General features: G+C 42.1%; 1 protein-coding gene across 6 annotated transcripts in view; it reads right to left on the bottom strand.

Annotated features, from left to right (window-relative positions):
- The window catches only part of LOC133510433 (receptor-type tyrosine-protein phosphatase S-like), a 103249-nt gene that overhangs the window by 50623 nt on the left and 34470 nt on the right, over positions 1–18156 (bottom strand). For all 6 annotated transcript variants that reach the window (XM_061838317.1, XM_061838316.1, XM_061838319.1 and 3 more), the window contains exon 5: positions 6631–6819. In XM_061838317.1, coding sequence (XP_061694301.1) covers positions 6631–6819 — 189 coding nt within the window. The remainder of the gene's footprint in view (positions 1–6630; positions 6820–18156) is intronic.

Below are 18156 nucleotides of genomic sequence, written 5' to 3' on the forward strand. Positions count from 1 at the left end.
GTAACCAGTTACAGACATTTACATTTACTCAACAGTGTCAAACGTTTTAGACTGGTCAATAAATACAGCAGCACAGTGTTTACTTTTGTCCATTGCAGAAACTTCAATATAAGATTAGTGAAAAGAGTTATATTAGACATAAGACTATGGTTGGCTCTAAAGCTCCAGTGATTTGGAGATATTATGAAGTGATGTGCCGAAAAAAGCTCAAGTTTACAAATAATCGACTTTTGTAATTTACCTATAGATGACCCCTAACCCCTTCATGCCAAGGAAGAAACAACGCATGATAGTTACTCAGCAATACATGTCAATATTTTTTTTTTCCATTTGCTATGAACATTACTCAAAGATTGGACAAACCAGGTGTATTGCTTTAATTATTCAGCGCATGAGTGCTAATTCTCAAAACTTGTCCACAGGCAGTAAATAAACAAAAATGACTGCAATATCACACAAAAGACAACTAGGATCATTTACATAGTACGCATTCTACACATTCCGTATGTCATGTATACATAGAATAAAATTATCTAACAAGTTAGACTATCCAGCTTCTGTCCTAAAAAAGGATTACGATAGATGACTAGAATGCAATCTTCCATTATGCGATATTCCCAACTATAAAGAATAAGCTTCTTAACAAAGCAATCATGTTTTAATATGAATGGATGAAAGTATGTAATTTTACCATCCCTCACTCGTAGCTGGTCATTAATTTGAGAGGGGGACAAATGCTTTAAGTCCTGCTGGATGTAAATGTTCTTGTTAAAATTTGTGATCCCGATCCAATTATAGCAAATCAAAAGGCTAACAAACTGTCCCCAGGCCTCGTTATTACTAAAGTGCGATCGCTTTCTGTTGCTCTTCCTCCTCTTGAATTATTCCAAAATCCTGTTCCCAATATTTGCCTTGTAAACCTCTCGTTAAGGTTTCGTTGCAGTCGTGAAACGACTCACTTAAAACACTAAACGCGGAATGTTGCCGTGAGTGTTAATGTGCATTAAACCACAGCCGCCATAATGCTGGTTTAATGAATATCGTTTTGCTTGAATTTCCCTTTTATATTAAATGTAATGCAGTACTGCGGTGCAGAGAAGCAAAAGATCATACAAAAATAAATCGAATGGTAGACTTTGCCATTTCCGATTGCATCTCACTTGCACATGATTTAATCAATGAAAAAAAAAACAAATTAAATGAGTTCTAATACCGTCCGGGCACATTTGGTGTGTGTCATTCTCCAAGGGAGATAAACTTTGATTTTTTTCCACCACTTCGAGAGCTAAATCTACCATCCACCTGAGTCATTTTTCAGACGCATGAAAAGAAAGGAGTTCATGGCTTTCCTGCTCTCTTTTTTTTTTTTTTTTGCCTTCGCCCACATTGCAGAGAAAGCTTGTGATGAAAAGGATTAGAAATTATTGCGCCCAGTTCCACTCCGGAAAAGAAAGTCTTGTCAGGAGTCAAATCAGATGCTGCAGAGGTGAGGCCGACACAAAGAACGCAACAACTCTTGTCTAGTGCAAAGGTCACGACGCATCGTGTCCAACATAAGCCGGCAGAGGTCAAACATGATGAAAGTCGGTTGTTGGATGACCTACGAAAAGAGAAAGTCGAGGAACGAGAGATGGAGAAGGAAGCTGCTAAAAGGGCCAGACTACGATATTATCTCTGTCAACCCAGTTTCGGTAAAATGGCAGCAGGTGTATCACGACTATCGGGCTGAAACGATACTGATAATTCCACCAGCTCGAACGGAGCCAAGGGAGTCAACTAAGGTAAGGCTTCCCTGAATAGGAGAATAGAACTTCAAACCTTTGAACCATCTGCTTTTGATATCTAGGATGAGTCATTATCTGAGAGCTGACATAAAAGTCCCTGACACTTGTGCTTTTGCCAGAAAAAAAGGAGGTGTAAAGGAGCTTATAAATAAAAATGTATGATTATTTATGCTGTTTGTTTTCAAATCTATTAATGATCACTCTGCCTAACCTCGCCGAGCTGCTCCATCCTTATGCTCCTAACCGATGTCTTTTAATTCATTTTATTTTGGTGTCAGTCCATGCTCCCTCAAAAAGGTCGAGTTTGTTAAAAAAAAAAAAAAAAAAAAAAAGCTGCTGCTTGTCTCTGCCCCACCAGAGGATGTACGGTACTGTATAACATTTCCAGTAACCTTTGCTCACTGACTCTGTGTAGTGCGCTTTATGTTTTTTTTAAAGTCAAAATTCTTAGTTTGCCAGGTCTATCCATTACTCAGCAGTCAACCTCCGGGGCCATATTGCAGGCCATCTGCTAGGCTGTGGGTGTCAGAGTCCGTTAAGTGCTTTGGAAAACTCTGATACTCACAGTCTCTCATGTCACATGTTTACTGTTACTGTAGATTGTCACGTTTCACTCACATCTGCACTGGTGAGCCAGGTGGCATAAAAACAAGAGATGACCTCGAAGGATTTCTTCACTCTCCATTGTGCCATTTATGTATTTCCACCTATTTTCCATGGCCGATACGATTCCAGAAACACTCACATGCATTTACAAACTGAATTCCAATATTTGTTCCATGAAATTGTATTCATTTATTTCCAAGTCCATCCATCCAACCCTTGTCTCAACTGTTTATCTTCACAAGGGTCACAGGAGTGCTGGAGCCTATCCCAGCTATCTTCGGGCAGGAGGAATTGGATGCCAGCCAATCACAGGGCACAAAGGGACAAATAACCATTCACACTCACAACCACACCGAGGGGCAATTTAGAGTCTCCAGTTAATACATGTTATTTGGGACGAAGGAAGAAACCAGAGAAAATCCACGCAGCCACAGGGAGAACATGCAACTCCACACAGGCGAGGCTGGGACTTGAACCCCAGTCCTCAGAACTGTGAGGTAGAAACTTTAACCACCGTTCCAGATGTTAGATTTTTTTTTTGTCCAATCAGATTTCAGCATCTTGCTGCCATGTGAATCCAATTTGCCCAAGACCTTCAAAATCAGTAGTGCTTGCGTATGTAACAAACTACTATACATATATAAGAAATTGGACTATTTCTTTCGCAAATCAGATTTCAAATCAATGTTATAGTTATGAGATAAATGTTGATTCTGAATTGCACTATACATGGCATTGTGGCATGTTGGTATTTTGCGTATTTTTACAGTGTGAATCATTGATGGTTACAACAATTGTGATTGGATAGTGGTGGTAGTAAGAGGTGGATTACGCGGGACAAGTCCCGATTGCAGGCCCATCACCAGTATGTTTCCGCATATCGGCTTGGACATAAAGAGTTTGTCCTTCAGAAAACAACTAAAATCCTTAAAGACAATTTATGTCCCCTTGACACTTGACTGCGACAGCTAGGGAACATTTTGAGCCCTGAAAAGAGCACAATGGAGGTTGAAAATTAGCCTGATGGAATACATTAATGCACTACATGCCTTGAGGGACAGAAATTGATTAGGACTCTATTTCTGGAAAGATGTAATCGTTCTAAATTAGGGTGCAGTTATTTCCAAAATAATTTTTCATCCTCACCCATGTGAGCCACAGGAATAGTTCCAAGTCTCAGCTAAGAAAAAGTGAGGGAAGCAAAATAACATTTGTGTCCCCAAACACACCCTTGGCCGCGATCCAATGAGAGCTGGCAGCCGTCTCCAAAATCAGAGGCAGAGCTCGCAAGGTGCCCCCATTTAAGTGATCTTAAAGGAGCGTCATCCAACACATCGTGCCACTATTTTGTGCCTCGCTCAGGTGTAATTGATTTCCTCCAAGGCATCTATCTCACTGCAACATTTGGTTCATTATAGTGTGCATTTTGTTGCTCGGCTCAGCGGCGCTTTTGTTGAGTTGAAATCCCATTAAACCTTGCACTGAATCGTACAGTGCAATTTGTCTTGATACTCCTTCATCGGTGTGATACTTGGCCTAACGTGCCGCACGAGTGAATAACTGTCACGTCTGGGTAACTCCCAACAAAGCCCCAAATAACTATCGGCAAAGACTAGATGAAATATACTGGAGTAGATGAGTAGTAGATGAGATCCCAGGAGATGTCAGCATATTGTGTGAATCCTCAGCGTACTGTATGTCAGTGTCGCAAGAGACAAAGGACCACCTGAATTACTCTGGGCATCAGTTCTGAACTTTCTGTGGCTATTTTGTCCTTGGCTTGTGACACACATCAAACCGACCTCAACAAGGATTGTTAGGAGATGAACATGAGAGGAAGAAATAAGTACGAAGCAGATTGGCGTGATGCATCATTGTCATCATGTCCACTGATGTGACGGGAGTGTATTTGCATTTTTTTGTTGACTTTTTATAGTTCTTACTTTGTTACATATTTTTTTTCGACACCATCTGCAGGTGTACTGGAGATTGTACATAATAGACAATAAAGAAGGAAGTGATTCCAAATAGCAGTCAGTGTGAGCAAATAACCTTGCAACAAGCAAAAATACGTCATTAAAAGCCTAATAAAAGAAAATCAACTTTTTTTTGTGTTATCAGAGACACTTCAAATGATGCCGGATGTGTGCAGACTTGTGTTTGCAAACTAACATGAGTCTGAATGTGGTTGGTTGCCACATCTCGGTTATAAGAGGGTGTGCACACTTGTGCAACCACATTATCTAGGTTTTACGTCCCATCTCAAAAGGATTAAAATCAAAATCAATTGAGTTATACAAGTTGTAGGTCACATAGAGTTGGAATAAGTTTTCAATTGATTTATCTTGGTTTGATTTTTACAAAACCGTGGCTTTTGAACAGGAGTGTGAAGACTTTATATCCACTGTATAATCCATCCATCCATCCATCCATCCATTTTCTTAGCCGCTTATCCTCACAAAGGTCGCGGGAAGTGCTGGACCCTATCCCAACTGCCAACGGGCAGGAGGCAGGGTACATCCTGAAGTAGTTGCCAGCCAATCGGAGGTCACATGGAAACAAAAAGCCGCAGTCACAATCACACCTAGGGGCAATTTAGAGTGTCCAATTGATGTTGCATGTTTTTGTGATGTAGGAAGAAACTGGAGTGCCTGGAGAAGACCCACACAGGTGCGGGGAGAACATGCAAAGTCCACACAGGCGGGGCCGGGATTAACCCGTGTCCTCAGAACTGTGAGGCCAACGCTTACCAGCTGCTCCACCGTGCTGCCCCCACTGTATAATGTGTACTTAAAATCATTTGTGGCTATGAAATATTAGTTTGCTTACCAAATGTCTAAGTTGTTCATGGAAATCAAATCCAACCCCCAAAAATACTATTTTGTGCATCCATACCATTTCTTGGAAAAAAATGTGCATACTATATCTATATGGTGACCACAATTAGAAAGTAAAAATTCCCATCATGTCTGGTGCTCTGTACAAACAGTGTTGTTGATTTTGTCACATACAGTATTTATAGTTGGAGCTGCTGGTATACATGCTCCAATTAGGGCGAATTATCCGGTTTTATTAGGATTTTCTCAAACATTGTCTGGTTTGTGAGCACGCGGTAACATTTGGATTTTCTCCATTATCTCACAAGAGCTCTGTTTATGTTGAACTACCCTTCTGACGGTAACAGTGATCACTTTCTTCTTAAAACCATCACAGTGACTTTCTCTTTTCATCCAAATTTTTTTGTAACTTGGGAAATGGCGGTACAGTAATTAAATCTGCTGCCTCGTTAAGACATTTACAGTTCTGTATTTGTCCCCCCCCCAATTAAAAACATCCGTTCAGGTCAATTATTTGACAGTCAGGTATGTATGTTAGCTGTTGATGAAATGTTTGATAACGTTTTTGAAGCCACAGTTGTACAAATGGAGACGAAATGTTGACAAAAGGGCCCGGGCGATCAGTGAGGGATGTTGGCCGAGACCAGCGAGATAGCGAGGCTGGCGGGACAGACGAGCCCGGAGAACGTGGGCAAAATGAATTTTGCCTCACCATCACTTTCATTACCCCTGAGGACAGCTCAGGGAAAATAGCTGAGGAATGCTTGCCTGCTTATTCCAGGAGAGACTGTGTGGTCTCAGCAGAGGAGCACAAACAAAGCTGAGCAAACTGTCTTTAGTGCAAAATGTTCATCCCTCGATCTGCCTGTCAATAGACGCGTTCTCTCCTATCTCCAAATGTAAGCATTCTTTCATTTGATGTGTTTTCCGTCTGAGTAAAGGATAACAAATGCATCATTTCATTGTAAAATCCTCCTGACTTCATTTCCATTGGTTTGGAGCCGTTTATGTGAGGCATGTTTAATTTAGTGAGTTTGTGAGGCGTGAATTGGTTTGTGGCACATCCAATTTCTGTAGCGTCAATATTTTTTGGAGAGGTTTCGGCTCTTATTAAGTATGGTGAGGTCCTAACGTAGATTGAATCCAACAATTTTCCCCTTGGCTGAAGAATTAAGCAAATTCATAAAATTGGCTTTAAAAAGGTGGTAAATCCCCACAGCGTCAGAGAGGAGCATGTAATCTCTCGATCATAATCACAAATAAAGCATGATAATCACCAAATTTAGAGAAACAGGGATTTTAGATGAGAGAAATGCTAAGATTTAGAAGCAGTTTTCTTTGCATTATTATTATTATTTTTTGTGACTGTGAATAAGCCGCAATATAATGTGAGCGTTTCTCACCTGATCGGAGCTGTTTGATGCGGCCTTGGCTGGTGCTGGGTTCAACGGGCAGGAAGTCCTTGAACCAGGAGATCTCCGGGTCGGGGATTCCACTGGCGGCACACAGCATGGTGGCTGTCCTTGTGCGCTCCACCACCTTCAGCTGAGGGCCCATATCGATGCTGGGGAAGCCAAATGGCAACAGGTCCTCTGGAGGGGTGTAAAAAAAACAAAAAAAGAAAAAATAAACACGACCCTCATAACATAACATTGAAGCATCTCTACCAATAAATCCTGTTCATATTTGCAGGTTTTTTTTTAATGAGATCCGTTTAATTAAAATGCACATATTCAATACTTTTAATGACAAGATATAACATTAAGATGAATCCATATTTTTTTGGTTTTTACGTTGTTCCAGCCAATTAATTTGAGAATGTGAAATCACACACTTTGATTATGAGATTGTAGTATGTTTCCATGTCTATACATGTTACAGTTTTCCCGTTTCCCTTGCCCTCAAACTTTTCATTTTTTTGGTACATTTTTATGAGTGTGTGGTAATTTAAGCAAGGAGAATGAAGATAGACATGAGTTTGTGCATGGTGGATGAAGAGAAAAATCAGATGAGACAGCATAAAACATCCAAGAGCCATAAATCTTCCTTTAAATTTACCCCGAACCAAAACTGGATCGCCATACGAGGTGTGTCAGAAAAGTTACAAGACAGGTGTCACAAAAAATCTATTTCAAATTCAAACTACAAGTTTTCCCCTTTGTGGTCATCTCGGGAGATTGGGAAATCGGAAAAAAAAAAAAAAAAAAAACAAGCCAGGTTGGGTGTGTCGGGAGGTTGCTCCAGCATAGATGTGCTTCTTGGCCAGGAACTGTCTGTCGCTCAGGGCACTGTAAGGAGATACAAGCTGCCCTACCACAGCTTTTGCCTCTTCAGGAGTACCGAACAAAGTAAATGGAAAACCAGATTGGGTTTCTGACACCAGTCTTGGACCTTTTCCGACCCACTTTGTATAACAGTCGAACTTTCTGTCTGTCTGTCTGTCTCTCTCTCTCTCTCTCTCTCTCTCCTCTCTCTCTCTCTCTCTCTCTCTCTCTCTCTGTCTAAAAATTCTGGATGTTGAAGGCTGCAGGGTCAATCCAGCAATGCATGAATCCTCTCTTGTCTCCTTCAGTGGAGAAACGTCAGACTTTCACACAACACGTTGATGTGAGAGCCACTGTTCCCCAGCCTTTCACATCTGCAGTGGTTTGAAAGAAGAGATACTAGCAAAGACAGCAGGGCCACTATATCCGTCCTCATTAAAGCCGCAGGTTTTTTTTCCCTCAGCTAGCTAGTCATTAGGTGATTTAGTAGGCGGGCAGACACGCAGCAAGGTTCCCTGTGTTTCTGACAGGCAGTCACTACAAGCGGATAAACATACCGCCCAATCGGCAAGAGAGTTACTGAAACGATTCACAGTTGTCCATGTACACGCACTACACAGCCGACTCCCTGCCGGCAGACACAAGTGTACAGAGACTATGGTACTGAACGATGTGCATTTCACAGTTGGGCTCTGTGTGCTTGTAAGGATTCCTTCCTAATAACAATGCAGAGACCTGCTCGGTAACAGCAGTAGCAATTAGAAGCCAGGATCAAGAGGAGGGGCAGGGCAAGCGGGTAATAAGGACTTGTTAGAAGTAATTGTTTAAATGCATCAACTATTAGAGGGGCTGATCTGGGAAGAGCAGTCATGCTTCCGGATGTCTGATTATGTTACAAGGCTGCAGACAAGAGTGTGTACAGTATGTTGTCTGAGTACTGGCACCTGGTCACTAACATATACATAGTTGATAAAAAAAAATACTGTACATATTTTGTCCTTCCCTTGGCCAATAACTGTCACCACTTGTCTTTCTACAAAATTCCAGCATGTTTCTTTGCGGGATTTTTGTGTACTCATCCAAAAAGATATTTGTTAAAGCCGAGGGCTGTGTTCTTAGTGTTGCACGGAATCATGATTCAATCATGCCAGGACGGACTGTTCTTTGAGGGGAAGTTGTGCTGGAATGGAAAAGGCCTTCCCCAAACACAAAGTTGGAACCATTAAATCATCCTAACAAGATGAAAGATTCAGGAGGAAGAAAGTAAGCAAGTATGTGTGTCGCCAGTCAAACAAAGTAATTATTTTTAGAGGCAGTTCCTGATTCACAGGGAAGTTCCTCCACTGAGGACCTGGTCTCACCAGACATAGCTCAATTCTCAGGGAGACATATGCCAAGAGGAGACAGTTTGAGGTGATTTGATCTTCTCATACGAATGTGTCCTGGAAAACTCTCTAGTGAGGTGGTTCTGGATGTAAAACCATTAGGAGGGGTAGGCTTGGGACTATTTTCAGAATCCCTGGGCTGGGAAGGGATGCGCCGTTGATTATTGCTCCTGAGCTATCGGGCAAGGGATTCATTCCATCCTTTGTTAAATTGCTAATCCCTGACACATATGGCAAATAACTCTAAACTTTTTTTTTTTTTTTCCACACTAGTGTCCTTCTATTCATTCTTGTCATGTCTGTAACCTGGCAAAACCAACCCAGCCAATAGAAAAGAAATTGCTTCCAATTCCACATAGATTCGAGTACGCAAACAGGTTCTCAAGTAAATAGGATTAAGCATCTCCATGACAGCAATCCAGATGGTCAGACACGTAATCAAGCATCCATCAGCCTCCTCTGCTTCCTCGTCTCCTTTGCGCTTTTTGCTACTATCTCTCTTGTGCGCACACTCTGACACCTCCCCCATACCTGCGCCTATAATTACATATTCCACTTTCCCACAGCTGAAAAGCAATTACCAGTCGCAATTTCCTTGGCTGATAAATCAAGCCTACGGGAGCCTCTTGGAAGGAAGGACAACACAAGCTCCTGATATGTTGTAAGCTTTGGAGTCAGTCCGAAATGTAGACTGTTGCCACGTCAAAGGTCTGCTTGTTTTTCCTGTGTCCTTTTCCTTCGTCACCTCCTACACGTGACAGACGTCCACCATCTGCTCGCATCTACTATACTAGGGGAATGGAGCTTTCATGGCGATAGAATCAAAGTTTTTTTTGTTCTCCAAACTCATCTGCTTTGGACAGCCAGAGTCGCCGCCAAATGGCAGCATGAATGACTCTCACAGGTTACGGAATAGTGTTTAGAGATTGTACACTGACAATTAAAATGATGGGAGATGACCACCTTTCTCAAGTATCTCACGATGGATCAACGATAATGATCCTGCCGAAATGACAAAAGGGGGAGGAGGGGACAGGAAGAAGAGGAAGGACGTCGATAGGCAGGTCAAAATGCTCCCCTGAGGTGACGACTATGCTATGCCTTACATCTGCTCCCCACTCCTCTCTCCCGGGAGGACTTGGAGGATCTTTTATCACCTCACCATCTATGACTTGCATGGACTCCCTGGTGTCTTAACCTACTGTACACTACTCCAGGGGGGTCAGAGGGCACGTGTTTTGTATTGCAGGTGAGTCTTTTCCAATATAATGAAACATCTAAAGCACAGGTGTCAAACTCAAGGCCCGGGGGCCAGATCCGGCCCGCCACATGATTTTATGTGGCCCGCGAAGCCACATCTGGAGTTTCCATTTCCATGATTCTTGTAAAAATTTGTACCAAAATTTCAAATGGTCATATATCATAAATGATGAAGTTGATATATTACAAATATTTTTGTGTTACAAAACATGAGTAGTTGAAAAACACATTATTTCTGATTCGGATTCTGGTTCATAAATTGATTATGTAAACATGATGAGACGATTACAGCCCTCTGAGGGAAACCCGACCTACAACGTGGCCCACGAGAGAAATTAGTTTGACACCCCTGATAAAAAATCTAATTCCCTGCAAGTCATACATACTGTCTTACCAAAACCTTCTGGAACTTGAAATTATAGACACCTCTCTACTGGCTACCCTGTAAAATATGGCTAATGTGACAATAAGTCAACATCAATAATAAAAGATTCCAATGTATATCTGAACATTTAGTGCATTTTTATTGTAGAGAACCCCCATCCGACTAGATGCAGTAATTTCCACCATCAATTTGGGTGTATTGTTATTTATTTTAATGCGATATAAATTAATAATAGCAATAATTAGCAGGAAAATTATAGAAACTCTGAAAGGTGAGTAAATGCTTCATTTATGTAAATACTTTAAAATATACTATTATGGAACAACATTTTACCACTATGTAAAGTATTAGCGTTCAACTTGGGTGGCATGGTGGAAAGCGTTCGCCTCACAGTTTTGAGGTCCCGGGTTCAATCCCGGACCCGCCTGCGTGGAGTTTGCATGTTCTCCCCGTGCCTGCGTGGGTTTTCTCCGGGCACTCTGGTTTCCTCCCACATCCCAAAAACATGCAACATTAATTGGATGCGCTAAATTGCACCTCAGTGGGATTGTGAGTGCGGCTGTTTGTCTCTATGTGTCCTGCGATTGGCTGGCAACCAGTTCAGGGTGTACCCCGCCTTCTGCCGGTTGACAGCTGGGATAGACTCCAGCACTCCCCGCGACCCTTGTGTGGATGAGGGGCTGAGAAAATAGATGGATGGATAGCGTTCAACTAGTATAAATGTTTACATTTACTGCCCCCTCAAAATAACAAAACTCACCAGTCAATGTCTAAAGCACAAGCAACAAAAGCGAGTACACGCCTATATGAAAACGTCCAAACGGAACAAGATACAATAAAATGTTTCCAAAAATGTCTTTTGAGGTGAGTACTGGTAGTCACTTTTGTGAGATACCGTAAAAGCATCAAGTATGCAAGTTGATTTTGTGACCCGAAACATGATGCATCTGCCACGTCTTGTCCAAGAATAAGATTTAGTATGTTTTAAATTGTATTTGGCTTGATTAAATAGTGGTTAGGTCTATTCAATGTTCAATTCAAATGGATGGACATTCTGACCCTGGAAAATGTTGCCCTTAATACAAACATTTTAGTGTTATCAGTTAAGTTACTTTAATCATTGTATAGCTACCCCCCCCCCTCCCAAAAAAAATGGATGGGTAAACAGAGCAGATACACGCATATTCTGCAGACACTGCACAACACAGATACTGGACGCTACAGTGTAGTTGACTGGTGAGGGGAAAAGAGATGAGGGCGCTACAGGTATCGAGCCAACCTCCTGAGTGAGTCAGCGGCTGCTTGAAATAGACACTCCAGGCATGGCCTTGATCAGGCTTTTTCACAAAATAAATCATTTATCAGTCCCAAACATTGCAGTGAGAAAATAAGTACAGCTTATTTGTCATCTCCTGGTTAAATTGATAAACCAACATATGGAAAAAAAAAAAAAAAAAGAGCAGTGCATCTATAAACACAGAGTGTGTCAACAGCCTTTTCAGGAACATTGGCAAGGACCAACCGGCATTGTTCCCCCGGAGCTTCGTGTTTGTGCACATCATGAGGTTGAGCACGTACATTTTGGCCCGGTTATGTTTACGGAAGGACATCCGGGCCCGGTGCCCAAAAAACAGGCGGCAAAAGCGACCCGATTTGTGCAAATAGGCAATATTCTTACACAGACGCACACCCGCAAACTGGCAGAGGAGACGCACAGAGTCAAGGACCTAATGCAAATGATGCAAACAAACAAACACCATTCCAGCTTTTCTCTCGTGTTGGCCGTCACTTTGTTTCCATCCCTCGCGCACAGACCGACACAGGCGCTCACATACCCAACAGAAACAAATCGGAGTTGTCCTGCTTGAGAAACACGTTGCCTATTCATCCTCCAGTTCATTTGCGGGAGGAATGGCCACGCGCATGAAAGAAGCCTTGAATAAAAGCCAATCTTAGGGAGTCTGATTCAGAAATAATCTGCAGTCCTCAGAGGCTCTAACGCGTTGACTCCTATAGACTGCAGGACGACTGAAGAGGACCACTTTAAATGCTAATGGCCCTTTATGAGAATAGATCACCTCACAACACAATGAAAAATAAGGCCCGCGAGTCACCTCCATCCACAAGCCTTCGCTTCGGCTCAGCACTCTGATCCGGCAGCACTAAACGCACACATCAAACATAGCCATGTCACACACTTCCATGCAAACAAGCGTGGAGAATTGAGTGCACAGAGAAGAAAGGGGAGGCAGGAAGTAGGGGAGAAAAAAAATGTAAAAGCGAGGCACATGTGCGATTAAAGAGGCAGTTTCTCCACTCAAGGAGTGTAATCCTCTTCCAGGACGAGTTTATACACTCTGTTTTTTTTTTTGCTGCTTGAGCCGCCGGTCTCCCAGTGCAGCAGACGCCTGAGGGCGGGCGGGATCTGATCTGACTGCCCGTCATATGAAGGCTGTTTATGGTTGTGGCAGATCCTCTCAGATCCTCCCTTCTCTTCCCTCGCCCTCTACTTCCCCCCCACCCGCGTCCCCCGCCACACTCCCAGCCTCCCTTTCTCCTAAAATGGGACACAAGGAGGTGAGTATAATCAGGATTACACTGCACAAACCACCCGCACACAAATATGCTCGTGCAAACGTACCCTTAGAAAGAAGGAGTTAATGCAACCGCTCGCACCGTTATAACATAAACAACCACACCCCCCTCTTGCAGTTTTGAAAACTGCCCCCCCTCCCCCACCCTACCAAAGGTTTTCCAACATGCAGACCTGCAGATATCCACATTTGCTGAAGGTTCAACAAAATCTCTGCAATCTGCACAGTAGTGGTGGGTTCGCAAGGGAAGTGGGCGGGTGGGTCGAGGAGAGCGTTTGGACAGACAGTGAGGTCGGCCAGGACAGATGAAGATTAAAAAAAAAAAAGAATAAACCAGAAAAAAAGAGAAGAAACTAGAAACCAAATGCTTTTTGAGCCACATGAAGCCCGGCCGGCCTGTAGCGAAAGAAATGTGAAATGAAATGGCGTGTGGGTAATGGAACAGAAAAGGTAACGTCCAAGATCTCGGTGACGATAAACTGCCACATCTTCATCCATTAGCGACCTTATAGAGCAGTAAACCACATCCCGTGGCCCGCCACAAGCACCGCACAAGCTGCTATTAGTGTCGATCAACCATTATACTAAATCGTGACGTGGAGCATGTCAGTGGACAAAAATACTTCTTTTTTTTTTTTGCACAAGTGGAAGGGTTTGCCCACTAATGGGAAGCATCTTTTAGACATCAGTGGTTCATGGACCGTTTCTTCAAGGGACTCAGTTTATGATCTTGTTTGATATTTTTTTACTTTGGTGCACTTAACGCCATTCTCGGATGGCATGGCATTATTTTCTATCAAGCGCTGACATTTTGTAGCTTGTTGGGGGTTGATGGCTTTTGCTTTATTGCTGCAGATACTCAGATACAGTGAGCTAAACTCGCAGAAGTTCTCGGAAATCATTTGTTGCACACTGAAAATGTCTACATTCACGTGCAGCGTGTGTCGATCGTGCCTGCGTTGCCGCCACTTTAGTCTGACTGAAAGATGAACGCTTCTGAATTGTTTTCCCATTGCTAATATTTGTCCAGTTATCGCAAGTGGTCACTATTTGTGTAAATGAAAGTTGCAAAAAGCAATATTATACAGTACAAACATTATGAAGCCAAACAAATCAGATTTGTAATCTACAATGGGTTAAAATAGACCAAGCTGTGTGAAAAGTGGGCGCAAGCAACTCCATGTTGGTATGATTATCATATCAAGCCCTTCAAGGCATGTGATGTCTAAGCCTTTAATCCTTTATATTAAAAAACAATGAGGTTGAAGGTCATGCGAAGATTCCTCTATATAATATTGCTGCATTTCCTCCTAATGCCACTTTCCTCGCTAAATAAATGGTCAAAAGCGTGATCTTAATTCTATTAAATAAATAAAACTAATCACATCGTCGCTGTAAATGACTACTGTTGGCATTTAAAAATACTGTCTGTGATTCTAAACTCCCTGAGACTCTGAATTACCATGGTTGGTATTTTAAATTGAAGATGTAAGAGTGTTAATGTTTCTCTCAGACTGTGATCATGATATTTTTCCATTGCCCCTGTCATGCACTATATGTATTTTCATCTATGATGGATTTTTTATATATATTTTACAAGTCCGTGTCTGTGTTGTGTACCTCAATTCAGGGGGCTTTCCATGCAACGTTTTTTGGTTTATTTGTATGCTATATGTTACGTTCTGATGGATTTTTAAGTATCCGATATAAAAAATAATGCTCACTTTTCATTAATGGAGGTATTGATTTTAATTTGATCAAATATGGTTATTTTGTTGATGTAGTGGTGTATAACTGCACTGCATCATACTAAGATGCTAGTTTATTAAGATGCACATGACGACTTTAGTTTGCTGTGCAAAGTTAAATTCCTGGGAGCCGCTCTTTATTTCTTATTACATTACTTTTCACCAATCTGTCTATTATGTAACTCGTGATATCATCCTATCATGATATTTTGCCAACAACAATCAAAGTGATTTTCCCAAAAAACATGATTTAAAGAAATTGCAACCATGACGGTGGATGGGGGGAAATGAATGAATGGAGCCAATATTGATACAGTGGAACCTTGTTTTTCGTGAAACTTACGATAAGTTGGACCTTAATGTAAATGTACCAAAACCATGGCAATACTTCCCAGAAGAAATCATTTAAATTGAATACATCTTTTCAAGAGTCCCCAAAATTTGAAAAAAGGAACATTTTGAGAATTTTATGAGCATACAAATCCCAAATCCCTTTAATGTCAATGTTATGTTGCCTCCTATATTTAAAATACAGAATTAGCTTTTTGTCCACTGTATTGTCTGTGCTTTCATCTTTGATCAGGCTGTGCCAAGTTGGAATTTTAAAGTGACACACCATCTCATCCTGCACTTTCTACTTTTGCTTCAGACCAGACCTTTCCCACTCGGAAATGAGAATATCTTGTCCAGTTTAACCACTTTTTCTTCGATTATTCACATACTCTGACTGTCATTGCATCTTAAAACAACAGCATTTCTTTTAGAAGTTTCTCCATTAATATCGAAAGTAAACGTAAGCGCCATGTCTAGCTCATCTTTGCTCTACATTGCCCAGACTTGCGTTGCTCACTAAAGCAGTGGTGGTGGACGCTGTCATTATAAAACACATTGATGGGTTGCGTAAGTACTGTAACATTTGTAATTATGAGTGTACGTTTTTAAGAAAGCGGGGGGTGTAAGGTAAACTAGGTAAAAGGGAATGTGGCGGAGCAGCAGTTGTTGTTCGAGTAGGTTCCATGTGCTGCCTAACAGAAACCAGTGGCTTCTTCTTTTCATTTTTTACAGTACGTATGTGAATTGTGCCATTGGATGTAACAACCAGTCATCCCTCACTCAATGTATCACATTGCAAAATGCCACAAATTGAATAGCTGTATGTTATACTATCAATTTGCATTGGATTATTTTTTTTGTATCTGCAAAGAGACTGCATCAGCGGTGCACAATTTGTTTAGAGGGAACATTGGCTGACGTCTTCTTTTTTTTTGGCATGCCGTCCTGCGATCCACCAAGACTGCCTCGCGTTCGACACTTTGAGCACCCCTGACTTAAGAGTTCTTTTTTTTAAAAAATTTGAAAACAGGGACAAGTTTAAAAAATACATGAAAACTAAGGAAAAGGGAGTTTCCATTGTAGGTGATATACCAGTATACCATGAGTACTGATCATCATATTGCGCATTTGTCTATACCCATATTTGTAAAGTTCTACAACAATTGTCTCCAGAACCCCTGGAAATATTTGACCATAAAAACAGCTTTATTTCATACTTGAGGTTAAATATTGTTGACATCCTTGACAATCCTTTCTTCGATTATCTACATCGAGCTGCTGATTAGGAGGAATCAAATCAAAGCTGTCATGATGAATTCATTCGGATAAAAGAACAGAAACAAGGCCAATTTAAGCGCACGCATGCCGAGAGGCTACCCCCAAAGTGTACTTCATGTGGTAATGGCTTTTAGATTGGGGCTGTGTACAAAGATGATGGGCCCGGTTAACAGATGGCCAGGGGACGGCCAGGCCAACCTTCTGTTCATCACCCCGCCGAACCCACTCCTCCACTCTTGCATTTTTCCTCTTTCCCTCCACTCCTCTGTCATCCCATTCCATCTCTTGTTTCACTTGACTCACGCCACCACCCGTTTCTTCACCCTCTAGCAACTGTGCTTCACCTCTCCTCGACCTCCCTCCTCCCTCTCGCCCTTGCTTCCTCAATTTCTGCTGGCAGACACGGGTTGTCTGCCAGCCCCAAGTCTAATCCCTTGATTTTCACCCCCCCCCCGCCCCCCTTCATGGAGGATAGCCACTCCGGCAGGCACCCTTTCTATTTCTTTGTCCTTTCCCGCTGTGCTGGGCAGATGGCCAATGCTCACAGCTGCAAGTCAAGTTCATAGCGTGTTGGAGCACCACATTGGAGAGTTTTCCTCCAAGGAGCCTGTGAACCAGTGATTAACCAGCACTCCGGCCAGGAAGCGCCAGTGATTGGGGGGCGCTGGGATGCAGCAGCCACACTAGCCTGCGAGGCTGATGCGACTAAAAAAAGAAAAAAGTCTACTGCAGTCTCATGCGGGGGTCGTGCTTTGGCCTGGCTCTCTCCAGCGACTGGGGGAACAACGACCGAAGCCAGGTGCCTGCACGTGTGAGAGAGTGATGAAACTCAAAGAGCCACGTGCGCCTTTGTCCAGATGGAAAAAATATTCACTTTGTACTGCAGAAGAACTACAGATACTTCTGGGGAAAACAAGGAAAACAAAGACTGATAAAAGTGGTAGTGATGTACTTAAAGTGTATGGAATGTCCCCAGTGCACCTTTCTGTTTACATTATACAGTTTTTTATCCAGAATTCGAATCTGAAATCCGTTCTGAAGGAAACATTTTGATTTTTCGGTTATTGTAAAAAAATGATTGCACATTGCTGTATTGCCGAAAAAAGGCAAAAATGAAGCGGAAACAGCCGAGTCCTCGCCAGTGTCAACAATGGTGAGAATTGGAATCCATTGTAAGAACAACGATGAATATTTCGGGTATTTCGAGCGATGAACACTATTCTGAAGGGTCCCACGAAGACGGTGAAGAATACGAGGTTATCAAAGGTTATCAATTTGAGCCCGTTAGACAGCACATGCATTCAAATGCAGAAGAAAGTGCAGAGCAAGCAGTCAGGATATGCCTCGTGTTGGAAATAAAGACTAGTAAGCATTTGCGAAGTTCTTGTTTGGTTTAGTTAGTCATAAACATAAATACCAATGGCTTCGATATCCTGAATGTATATACGAAATTTTCAGTCTTGTTTGAAAATCTTGCAAACGCCGTGTATTTAGTAAATAGCTACGCGACCACCTGGCCGTTCATTGTACAGCGCGATGGATCTGCCTGTGCTTGTATGAGAAACTATCTGCAGTACGATGTGCGCTACTGATTTGCATGTACAAGGCTCGTTTATTAGCGCACCAAAGCAAACAGAAGATGATAATGTAGTCCACAATCTACGTTGTTATATTTTCACAAA

The sequence above is a fragment of the Syngnathoides biaculeatus genome, chromosome 13 (assembly GCF_019802595.1).
Source record: "Syngnathoides biaculeatus isolate LvHL_M chromosome 13, ASM1980259v1, whole genome shotgun sequence".
NCBI classification, from domain to species: Eukaryota; Metazoa; Chordata; class Actinopteri; order Syngnathiformes; family Syngnathidae; genus Syngnathoides; species Syngnathoides biaculeatus.